The sequence below is a fragment of the Bombyx mandarina genome, chromosome 10, assembly GCF_030267445.1.
Source record: "Bombyx mandarina strain Sakado chromosome 10, ASM3026744v2".
Lineage (NCBI taxonomy): Eukaryota > Metazoa > Arthropoda > Insecta > Lepidoptera > Bombycidae > Bombyx > Bombyx mandarina.
In genome coordinates, this window is record NC_143217.1 from 9,008,846 (window position 1) to 9,022,088 (window position 13,243).

The window sequence follows — 13,243 nt, forward strand, 5'->3', positions numbered from 1 at the left end:
TGTAAGGTGCGGATGTGAGATTATGTGAAACAAAAACACCTATTAATGTTAATTTAATAGGGAAATCTCAACGATATGGTTGGTGGACGTTAGGACATTGTGATCCGATACGAGTTAGAACTTGATAAAATTTATTTGTCATATTAATAACGCTTCAGTTTTGGAGCGTAATGGAAGTGGAATCATTAAATATTTCTATTCATGGAAATTGTTACAAGTCAAAAGCAATCGAAGTCAAAACTAAGCAAAAGAATTTAGTTCGATAGAAATTCTTTAGTGCACATCTGTAATGAAGTCCTCGTACATTGGGGATAGTTAGACTGGTGCCCTAAAGTTGATTAGACCTCATTGTGACCTGACATTTTCTGAAAATAGGTCAATAACGCGACAGCGCGGGTACAAACGAAGAAACCGCCAACCGTTCCAAACGGTAAGTTGTTTTGTTCTATTGGTCCAACTCCCATTCCACTCGCTCGAGATGCTCGAAAGTCGAACACCGATATGTCGATTTGTACAAAATAACCTCCTTCAAGAGACTCGCAGACTCGTAGGCATATAGTTGACACACTAAAACTTAGTCCTAAATGTAGCATTTAATAACAAAATCTCATTTAATTAGAATAATTTTCAAATAAAACTGAACTTTGATTAATGTGATTTTTGAGTTGTTTTTTTTTTCTCTCTCTTTTTTTAAACCATCCAGTAATACTGGCTAGGAACGGATCAGTGCCCACTTTGGGTGAGAGCTGTTACAAAAAATCGATGTTGTCCATATTGAAATGTGAATATTAGCTACATGTGGCTTCACCTTCGTGTGTCTGAATGCAACTAGGTGAATGTTGTTTAGTGAATGATAACGTCGACGACCGGAGACGGCCCCTCACCCACATTGAAATGAATGAATGAATGAACCCATATTGAATACATACAGACAAAATCCTGTATTAATAATGTATTTTGTGTCTTTAGAAACACAACCTCGAGCATTGGGCCATCTCCGGGCATCAATGGTTGCCTGTTACATACATACATAGGTGGAATTTAAAATGCGTTTGATTCTATGATCAGTGATTAGAAAGCTTGCTAGTTTTAAATTAGGTGAACATAATTTAATATATTATATATTGGTCTGTCTTTATTCTGTCTTGAGTATAGCTGGAACTTATGCAACCTCGGTCTTGCACTGCTCGTGTTTCGATTCCGTAGTACCAGAATGTAGCTAGGTAAAATTGATTTATAGTTAAACGAATATGTAGACGATGTAATTTTTCATTTTTGTATTATTTGAACGTGAACTTGTTTATTTTGTTTCAGTGTGTGTGCAGTGGCCCGAAGGTGAGACCTCGCCATTTGGTAATTAAATGTTTTATTTTGTGTACTCAGAATATTTACTATTTAATTTATTGGCAGTTTCGAAAACAATAATTAGATCATTAATTCATTGATGTGGTGGGATCATGCATTCGTTTAGATTCATCGCCCTATCAGAGTTGTATTATTGAGCATTTATAGTTTATTTAAGTCAGCAAGAACCTGTCCCGTATTTATCCCGTTCCTGTATTATTAACGGCCGTCTGGTGTAGTGGTAAGTGACATGGTCACTACATAAGGGGGTCGCGGGTTCGAATCCCGCCAAGGGAGGAAGATATTTGTATGATAAATATAAATGTCTTTTCCAGGGTTATGGATGTATATTAAATATGAAATATATGTATGTGTATAATAAAAATCTTACATTTATATCCGTTATCTGGTACCCGTAACACAAGTTTTTTACGAACTTATCACGGGACCAGTTAACGTGGCGTGATTGTTAGTAAATATTTATTTATTTATTGTGTACCTACCTGAGAGTCGAAATTCCGAAACCCATTTCTATGACGTATTTCGCGTCGTAAAGAGCGAGCTCCGGGTCTCTGGGAGTAGAATGCCTGTGTCGGCGCTGAGAAGGTACGGTAGGTGAGGTGGTGAGTGTGTGCGCAGGGTTGCGGGTGTCGGGCGTGACGTGGCCGTGGCTGAGCGCCGCGCCCGCCGCCGCGCCCGCGCCCCCGCTCGTGCTGACGCCGCGCGCCGCCCAGCGCCGCAGGTAACCGTGTCGAGCTCGCATGTCAGTAGTGGCCGTGTGTTGCATGCAGTGTCCGGCGCCGGCTCGCTGCGAGGTGCGGCCGTGCTGCGCGCCCGCTCCCCGCGCCCCGCACCGCACACCCTCCCGCACGCACAGCACGCCTTGTTGCCCCGCGCCGCCGCCTACGCACATCACTTGCACGCCTACGCACCGTGAGTACCCGCGCACCGCACTCCGCCCACCCCCCCGCATATCCCTCCCATTCACGAACGAATAAACCGACTGTAATTAAATCAATAATAAAGTAACACAATTTCACAATTAAATAGTATCCATTGATACTTTAGAATAACAAAGTGATTGTGCGTCCGTTTTAAAAAAAGACATCATAAAGTTATTGGACAGTGTATTTTTATTTAGGCCACAAAATGCGTATGTGCTATAATTTGGTTTTTGTCGGATAATTTTTCAGCAGCGATTGTACTAAAAAAAATACGTTATTTTCACTGATATTGAAAACTGCTAACGTATGAAAAAACATTTTCAATTGTTTTTTTTTAAATTATATATTTAAATTTTAATAAAAATAGCACTAATTTCTCCTAAAAAACGTCTAAATGTGTTTAATTTGGATGATGTCCAGAAACAATAAATTGTAATTTAAAGTGAGGATTGTCCACTCACAATGAGCTTTGACATCAACAGGGGTCCAGTACTCCCGCCCGGCCCTTTATTCCACTGATCCAATACCTCCCGAATCCCTATCACTCCACACCGGTATGATTTCTTCTGTGCTGTAAAAAAACATTAACAATTGTACAGTATGTTGTGTAGTGCTCACACGTAACTAATTTCCTTACAATAAACTAGTAATTGCTTTGCAAAAGTAAACTTGCTGTAGGTAGTATTAATACATTTGTATTTTTAGCTCTGTGGTTTAATAATAAATGAGTTTTTTTTCACCTGCTCGCTGACCGAAAACTTTTGTTGATTTGCAGTAGTGTTTTGTACAAACGAATTATTTTATTTTTGTTAGCGTAAAATCTATATAATCCAGTATTTAATAATATGTTAGGAAAATGTTACATATGTAAAATTAAACTACTATTATCCATAGATATAAAGTTCGCTACTGTCCAACATTTATCTAGTAAATTGTATAGAAGAAAAAAAACTTGCCAATTTTAATACGTCTATGTTACTCACTTTACTTTGCAGTGTTTATTACGACCCGTTCCTAGCCGCAGCCGCTACAGCTGACTCCAACTACAGACTACAGGTACTGTATATTGTTTCTATATGTCTATAGAGAATATTCTTCTCTTCTTTCATTTATCATACCATGTAGGGTTCACGATGTGTCCATGTTGAAGTTTGATTTGGCCTACAGTCTAACGAACTGATAACCCTAATTGGGAAAGGAAGGGCTCTGATTAAATTAGTGGGGGGTTTAGATGAAAAAAAAAATGCGTGTCAGCTTGGTTGCGCGACTGGAGTTTACTCATTAGATGCGATGTCATTGAATATACAATAAGTTAAGGGGGATAATTTGCGCTACCTGAGTTTATATCAATTAAACCAAATGATTCCGAATTTAATATATGCTAATAATTCATGCAATATACATAAATCACTGACTGGTAAATGATACATAGAAAAATGTTATGTAGACAATTTACTAAGCTGACACTAGATTAGGGCGTGATAATTGGCGACAATTCACTTTAAAGTTTAAGCGCTATTTTATAAATTCAATTATTCTATTTGAATGTAATCTTGTCTGTTAATACTCAATTAGACGACCGAACAAATTTTCGTAAATAGGATTTGAGATGGAATCGATAAACTCCAGAAATGACATTATAGCTACTACAGACGGATGATAGGAGGGTAACATAGTTCTTCGAGAATCTCGAGTCCTAAGTACCTTCTGATATCAATCCAGCTTAATAGTACTTTTGTTTTGTGATTTAAATAATCATCAAGGAGATTATTATTGTTATTATTATTATTTTTCGCAAATATGTTGGCATAACATGTATATGGCTGTGGTGACATTGCATATGTTGTTACAGGCCGCGAAGCCGGCAGCCGAGGTAAACCGACACGCATTTAGACTTTAAAAATCTTTATGCGATTTTATCTGTATCTCTATCGCTTCCTGGTTCATGTTCCACCGCGCTAAAACGTATTATAAAATTTTTGTATTCGTCGTGGAGTGATTTGGGATTTTGTTTGCTCCTTTATATTATTCGTATCGAAGTATTTGATATTGATTGGTAATCCACAGTAATGCGGGGTGCACATTGTTTGTTGTGGTAACCGATTTGAAGTCGCACGAGCGCGGCCGCGGCTCGGTCGCGCGGTTTGCTTACTGTTTCTTTTCATTGTTGACCGTTGGTATTGTGGTGGGTGATTTAGTTTTAGGCTAACGCTGATGCTGCGACACGAACAGAACGCTAATCGTATCATGCCCCGAGTAGTGTGAACATTGAGCCCACAAATTGTAAACTTCATTACCAATCATACTAACGATCTTATATTAAAGTAGATTAGATAAAAAAAGTATTTTTTATATATATTTTATTTTATTCATTCACTACTATAGTTTCGCCTTTAGTTCGTGTATTTGTTTTATCACTGCATGCTCATATTAACTTGTCGTAGTTAGGCGCAATCCGATAGTGTTTATAAATTCGATATTGTGCCGAGAAATGTACCACGAATCTGTACGTAAAATAGATAGAGAAACGCAGCATGTCGTACGTACGTTTTTCTTGTAAATAAAATGTGGTAATTTTTATTGTTTTTGACATATTATCCATAGTGCGTTTACATCATTTATCTTCTGCATCGTTCTCGCTTTCTATTCTGGCCTCATAGGGTGATACGAAGTTCAGAAGAATGAAGACGACATCAATCGCTCCGGTTCATCAAATCGATCTGACATCCGATAGGTTTGTGGGCTCACTGTTCGACCGAGACGTCCGCTCGATCGTTAACAGTGCTAGGGTTCGGTGAGATTGGAAATTATCTAATGCCTGTGCTCGTCTTTATGGATAATATTGGAGTAGATTCAGCTGAATTATGTTTTTCAATCAGATTCGTAAAAGCCAATGAACCGGAACGATATATTGGACACTCTGGGAAAAGCACCTTAAATAGATACTTTCATGCTTATACTCATACAATCCAAATCCGAAGAAAGTTTTAAAACGTATATTCTCACAAATTGGCTTATTCAAATATGAAAACAGTAATTAATGAAGTTGGATGACGACAGGCCGCAGCAGCCGCGGCGGCAGCAGCGAGCCCCCTGCTGAAGTCTCCGCTGACGACGGCGCAGCACTCGGCGCTGGCGGCGGCCGCGGCGGCGAACTACGGGGCCGCCGCGCGCGCCGCCGCCGCCGTCTCCGCCGCGCCCGCGCCTACCGCCCTCGCGCCCGTGCCCGCCACGTCTGTACCGCTCTTACTATACTCTATAACACTATACTCTATCTATATATCTTCAACATTATTACGTCCGCTGTATCGATTATGCCTATAATAACCCGACTATAAATTAATAAATATATATAATATACATATATTCAAATACTTTTATAAGGAATTTCTACTTAAACAGCAAAGTGCGGAGGTACCCCACGATTAGGAAACATCTTATAATTGAAAAATCGAATTTCTTTTCATTCGATTATCAAGCGAGGTAAATAGGGTTTATTGTAAACTTATACAAGTTCAGTTAATTTCAAACAAATTAAACGTTCGGTTTTAAATGATATTAGAGTAGTTTTTTTACTATACAATATTGTCATAACTCATTTCTCAAGATTAATTTAGAGTTATTGAAGGTGTCTATAAAAACTCCACTAATCACCCATTAATTATGTCAAACTCTTCTGCCGTCATAAAAGAAATCTAAAATTTTTTTTTGGGTGCCGAGTTTCCTTTAATTTTGTGCATACCACTATTTGCTGGTAACACATTTGTTCCTGAATCGGCGAAGCACGCATACTCTTGAATTTTTGGGATTTCGATCGATCTGTTCTTATTATATTTGGGAGCTAAAAGCGAACGAATTCTCAGTTTATTGTGCTCTTGCTGGACGTCTGCGTTGTCGCTTCCCACAATTTGGAAATTGTCCAACACCGGAAGACAAAAATACTATGTATATACTCGACCGAATAAATAATGTAACGAAACTATTGAATAATGAATTGATGTCGTATAATGAGAATTATAACTATAACAAACTAGCGACCCGCCCTCGCTTCGCTTCGGGAACTGTAATTTTTTATTGATCTTATTGAATATTCTTTTAAACAAGTCTGGTCCTGTTAGTAATAAACACAATAAAAAAAGAACGTACTTAATATACAAAAAATCTAATCTTTCCTCTTCTTATATTAATCGTTCAGTATTTTGGCGACAATGACTTACAAATAATAGATATATGCTTTCATGGACTTTTTTGTAGGACTATTTGAGATAACTATTTTCATTTTACATTATATACATACGTGTGACTCCAACAGTTTTTGCGGCGCAGGCAAAAAATATCGCAGATAGCAGATTTTTTCCATCTTACTTGACACTTATCGTTATTTTTTGGATAAGTCACACTATATTTTTATTATAAATTATAGCCTGTGTTATTCTGATGTTGTAAGCGTAGTGTCATATTTATTTATATCGAATCCACAGCCTAAATAATAAGTTTCAAGCTTTTAGCTCTAAAAATGACGATACTTCCAAACAACTTTTCAACCCTTTATAACCATTTTTCCGCATTAAAAAGTCTGTCCTTTCTCAGGCTCTAGACTATCTGTGTACCAAATTTCATTTAAATCGGTTCAGGAGATGTGGCGTAAAAGCGCGACAGACCGACAGACAGATAGAGTTACTTTCGTATTTATGATATTATAAATAAATAAAATAAATCGTGAATAATATAGAAGTTACTTCACGATTTATTTTATTTATAATATTATAAATACGAAATAGTAAAGTAATATTTTATAGTAATACTAGCTGACTCGGCAGACTTCGTAGTGCCTCAATCGATAAATAAAAGACCTAAACTTTTGTATAAAATAGACTTAAAACAAACAAAAGGAATCCCTCCGACGGGGGACACATCAAAGGAAAAACAAAATTGTTATTTTTATTTCATTCCGAGCATTTTCATATATATCTACCTTTTAAACCTTCTCTGGACTTCCACAAGTAATTCAAGACCAAAATTAATCAAAAAATCTAATTTGGTCCAGCCGTTCTCGAGTTTTAGCGAGACTAAAGAACAGCAATTCATTTTTATATAACAATATAGAGATTATAAATAATTAAAATCGGCTAATATAGTTACAAGCGTTGAAATTTCTGATGAAGATTGGAATCGGATACTCTGTTCCCTTGCCCGTAACGTGAGTTATAATTTCCTTAAGAAACTTAAAATTCCTTCATTTTTTAACAGATTTTAGTATCGTTTAAATGCTGTTTTGGTGAACTTTATAACAATAATGATCATAATTTCAGGTACGGCAGAGAATATGGAGATCCTTACCTAGGACACAGTATAGGACCGGTTACTGGCTATGGGGTAAGTTAAAAATTCAGAAGTACAAGAAACGTTCGTTTTCGAAAATTGAACTAAAAAAAACTTGTGTAATATACCGATTCTACTATGAATACCCTTAGTAGTTTTTATTTCCTTAAATAGCATAATATTTAAAGCGATATTATTGTTTGCCAAAATTCAGAAGATATTTTTTTTAACTGAAGTCCAATGTACCTTTCACGTTTTTAATACATTAGCATTAAATCGAAGTGCTGTCGAATCCTTTGCATATTGCGTCCCGATGCATTACGTAATGATCGAGCTCTATGAACACAGTTATTTTATTAATAAAACTCAAAAAATGACGTGCAATGATTCAAGCGTAAGCAGTTATTTTGAACACCGATCATGTACAGAACGATTTGAAAAAGAAAGAAAAAAACGTGTATATTAGTTTTCTTTTGGTGCGCAAAGTCTAAGACTTTGCTTCCGAGGCGAACATTAAAGCGGACAAACAAACTTCTTAAATTATTCTACCTGCATTAAGATTGCTCTCAAACCGACCACCTGTCTGATAACATTCTTTAAAATATTCCTTTACTTTGTAAATAAAATTATTTAAAAAGTCTAAATCGTATTTACAGGCTGCAGTATACAGGAGTGGATACAACAGATTCGCACCGTACTAAGCCAGTGGATGAAACGATTCAACTCGAATATGAAAAAAAACTCCGTCACCGTTACATGACAATGAACTCTCTCGTAAACGTACAAATATGTAATTCTAAACGTAAGGAAGAAGGAAACTTAGAGTATAGAAAACAGCGAAGCGGTAGTACGAAGAAGAAGATCTCCGTCGCGATCCTGCTGGCGTCTGAGAACGTTACCTGCGAGACGATCCGTCTCCGGGGACTAGTATACCAAAGCCGTTAACAAAAAAAAATGTCTTAACGCATAACTTATTAAGTTTAATAATCCATTGTAAATTTATACGTGTACCTAATTCGATACAAGTGCGGGCAGCTGAAACGCTTTCCTTCTGTAGCGAGAGCGCCGCGAAACGTACTCCTATTAACTATAATATATGAGGCCGTCAGCGCAAAAGTGGCCTAAGCTTACCAAGTATGGAGGCAATTAGCTTTGAATTTTCATGAATTTGAATTTGAGTAGGCAAAAAAAAAATGTTTACAAAACTATCTGTTATCTATGGGGTGAAACTATGGATAGGCCGGTTTTGCATTATTTATTATATTTTAAATAAATTCCAATATACGTCATATAAGCTTGAATATAAAAAATTGTGGGTTAGGCCACTTTTGCACTGATGGCCTCATATATGACTACAGTGCGGCTTTAGATGCAAAACGAACTTTGTTAAGAACGCACATAGCATTATAATATTGTTGTCTCGTGTAGTTGTTACATTATGGTAATGACAATAGTTAAACGATGTAAAGATATTTAGAGAGCTTTGCACTTGCATATCACGTTGTAATGGAGTTTGTAAATACCTCACAATTTACATTAATACTCACCGTGACTTCGGTCGCGTTTTTGCAATGCAAAAATATAAAGTTGATTCTACGAATGTTTTATATATATATATAATCTTTCCCAAACCAATATATATTATGTAAATTATCTAGTAAAATATACAATATTGTTCTTGATTACTCGATGAGATAATTTCAGATTTTATCAGTTTTTTTTCTTCATTTATACTAAATTTCTTTATGAATTATACTTTTGGTCTCCTATTGTACTTTAGGGGTAAAATGTTATGTAGTAATCAAAGTATGTAAACAATAGTTAGGATAATTTATTATTCCTACGTATGTATGTTACATGGTCATTGATTCAGCATAAAATTTTAAGCTTTTTCTATGCACCCGTTTAAATAATAAAATAAAATACTCGGAATGTTGAGTGGTGCAATTTTAACAGGTGCCGTCTCTATTGTCGCCATTGTTCTCATATACTTATATTAATTACACTAGAAACACATTTGGTTGCTAGCTAATTTTTGTAGTAGTTATCGTATAAATTATTTAAAATTTAGTTGCACTGTGTAATCTTGCATCTCATAATGAAACTCTTAAACTCGTAACTACTAAGAAATATTATATTGTATATTGAACTGTTATACGGAAATAGGGTAAACAATACTGTTATTGGCACCAGTAATACACATTCTCTTAAAATTTCAGAAAATAAACGATTTTTCCGTTTATTGGTAAGTCTATTTTACTATAGTAAGTGGCCATATTAAGCTTTTTCTAAAATTATTAAATCGTTCACATCTGCCTTAAAAATTGTGTGGATGTGATGGTGATAATAGAAATAGAAGGACCAATTTGAAAAAAAATATTGTTTTTTTTTGTATAGACTTATGAAACTGAAAAGAGCAGTTGACTAATTAATTATCTTTGTTTCTCAATTATTAAATCGGATTATAAAAAAATATTTGTTTTCATAAAACAAAGCTTCCGTGCAAGTGGGCGTAACAGAATGCCAGGGCCAATCATTGTATAGTTTACCCTAGCCCTGTTTTTGTAAATGACGTGTAAAATTGCTTGTCGATTAACAAATTAGAAATGAGAAGTTATAACGCAGTACATTTGTTACGAACTGTAGGTTGCTAGATAATATCTAATGTTTACTTGATACGTAGGCGTAATGCTTTTAGCTTTAGCGGAATTAGGAATGAAGCGAACTCCGTCGAGTTCTCACATATCATTGAGATTTTCTCCTTGTAATTTTTTTAATTCATTTTATAATGTAATTTTTAAACATTTTTTTTTTTAAAATCCGAACCGTGTCGTTATTTAAATAATTGAATCTGAACGTAATGTATTTTCGTTTTATTGAACAAGCACGCATACGGGTCCAACCCTTTTAGGTGTCGTAAATTTTAGATCGTACATTTTCATTAGGATGTAAATTTTATTATATAGCGTGTACGGATTCGCTCAACGTTTTATACCAAAGCACAAAAACCCAACGATTCTCGCGTGAACGGAAAATTATTCAAGTCACCAACTAACTTCTCTACATAGATTAAATAGTCTTTCATTCGGAAAAACTTACATAATCTATTTTAACAAAACGTATTTTAATAATTTTCATTAAAATTAGTAGAATATTCTCTACGGACATATCTGATTGCCATCTAGATTAGTGTTTATATCATGACGTGCGTAGTTCGAAGATATGATTAAATAGATCTGAAACGGTTTCTGCGCTGCGCCGTGCGATATAATCAAACGAAAATAATAATAATTAAGTCGTGCTGCTTCGTTGTTTTTATGGTGGTATAGATAGTTTTTTTTTTTTTTAATAAACCTTTTTACGCCACGGCAGTTCGAACGTGCTGCCAGCGAAATTTTTGAAATAAAATTTAAGATCACGTTAATTACACTCGTTGATCATACACAATGATTTACGTATGAACTCTATAGACGTCTGTCATTGTCTAATAAAATATAAAAAAAATTGGATTTTTTTAGGCGCCGTGGCGTGCTAAAGGCTGAGTTTTATTGAGCATACGCTGACGTCGGGGTACGCGTGACCCTGCGGTGTGTAGCAACTCCATGACACGTTCTAGTCTCTCAGCGCACAATTATATGTTACGTGAACCACACGAAGGTGCTTACAGTTATCTATTTTTTTTTGTTTGTACTACAATAACTGTCGTGAACATCCGCCTCTCCGAGTCCGACGGTCCTCTCTGCGGGTCCCGTCTCGAACTGTTCGTGTCATATATATATATATATATTTTTTTTTTTAATTACTCGTGTACAAGAACGCACTCACCTCCTTAGTGCCACTGGCTTTACGTTTGTAAGTTACAATCGATAATTTTATTAGGTAATTATTATTATTTTTTATGTAATTGTAGTCTCGTTGCAGCTTCGAACAAAATATGTGCTTTACTGCGGAATACTCACGCGTGGTCGCGTTATTTTTTTAAAACATTAGTTTTTAGTTACTTCTATATATTGTTTTATAGCGGTCTTTTAGCCGAGTACAGATATAAGTACACGTGATTTGTATTCGATGATTTTATTTTCGTTTAGTTTTTAATTATTAATTAGTGATCGTATTGAAATCGGAAACGGAAGTCACAAAATAATTTTTATTGTGATCGTTGCGGCAATAAACGATACGCGTCTTGATTTTTTTTTTTTAAATTGAATTAGAATTTAAATGTCAATCAAATTAGTGTAAAATTAAATCAGACGGTTACGAATTACATTGAAACATTCAGAAGTCGTGTTTGTTTATTGTTGCCCTAAAGCTATTGAATATTTTTATATATAATTTAAATGACAATGCGGATAAATCATAAATGCAGGTCGATCATTGTGTTTAGAAGGAAGAGATCATAATGTAAGCCAAATTAATTTTTACATGGGGAAAAATCAGAATTTAACTGACATATCTGACAAAATGGTTAGTGTGATATGAGGATAAAGCATCAGATACAATGTATTATAGTTATATTAATAATCGATAAAATTAAGGATGTAATATGTATTTTGTAACGCGATATGTTTCTCGATTTTTAGGAAATGTTAAAATTTTCATACTAAATATTGTCTAGTTGTTTTATGCTGTGCACAAATTAGACGGCTTCGATTCTAATATAATATTAGATGTAACAAACGTTGTTGTTATGTGCATAATGAATCATATCAATTAGATATCACCCTCCCCTTTTACCTACATCTTAGTATTGTTGGTGATGGACCACTTCCGGCCCGGATGTTGTATTCTCTCATTCGTATTGTTGAAATTGTGCAGTAAATTAAGTAACACTTGTTCGTCAATTGCACTCGATCCGTTGCGTTGGTAAATAAATAGCGAATCGCGATTTTTAATTTTACATTTTTGTTTTTAAACTTCGATCACACAGTTGATTTTTCAAATCGTCGCCCAGCTAACAATAGCGCGCAAATCCTTTATTTTTTCGAACAGCGCTGATGAAATACAGAATATTTTTATATAAGGACTCTGTCAGGTATAGTAGCGCGTCTGTAGCTATAGTTCATCCAAGATGGACAAACATCACAAAAGTCCTTAGGAGATTTTCAGTTGTATTTTAGCCTCCGCTAAAAACTAAGCGCTTTTTTTTTCCTTGCGCGGTACTGTCAGTTTTGCGACGAAATGTCATTCATGTGTTACATGTGTGAAGCGACGTACGCGAATATAAACCTTACGCGTACGAATAAAATGTATGCAAACAAAAAAATATTTAAATTTAACTATGAACGGATCTATTTTAACCTTTAAATTCGCCATTTTGCTAATAATAAAAAATGCGCGCGCATTATATCAGGGGACCTTCCGTATTTTCCTCATAGAACAGAGCAAAAGGTCCCAAATATTGAGCTTAATCAAAATAGTAACAAAATTATTGAAAAACGTGCGGTAGTTTTTGCATAGTTTAAAAAAAAATGAAATTTGTTTCAAATCGATTGATTTAGGGTTAAACTAATAACATTTTCTTTGCTCCAAATTCAATGGCTACTCCTGAGTTTTTTTTTTCAATAAAAGCTCATTCGACCAGTATTTTCTAATTAACTATTCTAGTCTGATAGATGTAACAATAAAGACACCGC

The 13,243-nt window shown here is 35.2% G+C and overlaps 1 protein-coding gene across 12 annotated transcripts in view; it reads left to right on the forward strand.

Annotated features, from left to right (window-relative positions):
* The window catches only part of Rbfox1 (RNA-binding Fox protein 1), a 41,507-nt gene extending 30,552 nt beyond the window's left edge, over nt 1–10,955 (forward strand). For 3 of the 12 annotated variants that reach the window (XM_089730582.1, XM_089730591.1, XM_089730587.1), the window contains 8 exons: nt 376–430; nt 1,315–1,353; nt 2,136–2,277; nt 3,284–3,344; nt 4,141–4,161; nt 5,349–5,521; nt 7,601–7,664; nt 8,267–10,955. In XM_089730582.1, coding sequence (XP_089586708.1) covers nt 376–430; nt 1,315–1,353; nt 2,136–2,277; nt 3,284–3,344; nt 4,141–4,161; nt 5,349–5,521; nt 7,601–7,664; nt 8,267–8,311 — 600 coding nt within the window. In that variant the 3' untranslated portion in view covers nt 8,312–10,955. Of the gene's footprint in view, nt 1–375; nt 431–1,314; nt 1,354–1,983; nt 2,087–2,135; nt 2,278–3,283; nt 3,345–4,140; nt 4,162–5,348; nt 5,522–7,600; nt 7,665–8,266 lie in introns of all 12 variants that reach the window. The other 9 variants (XM_089730585.1, XM_089730592.1, XM_089730588.1 and 6 more) reach the window with 6 other exon arrangements.
* Nucleotides 10,956–13,243: the final 2,288 nt, after the last annotated feature.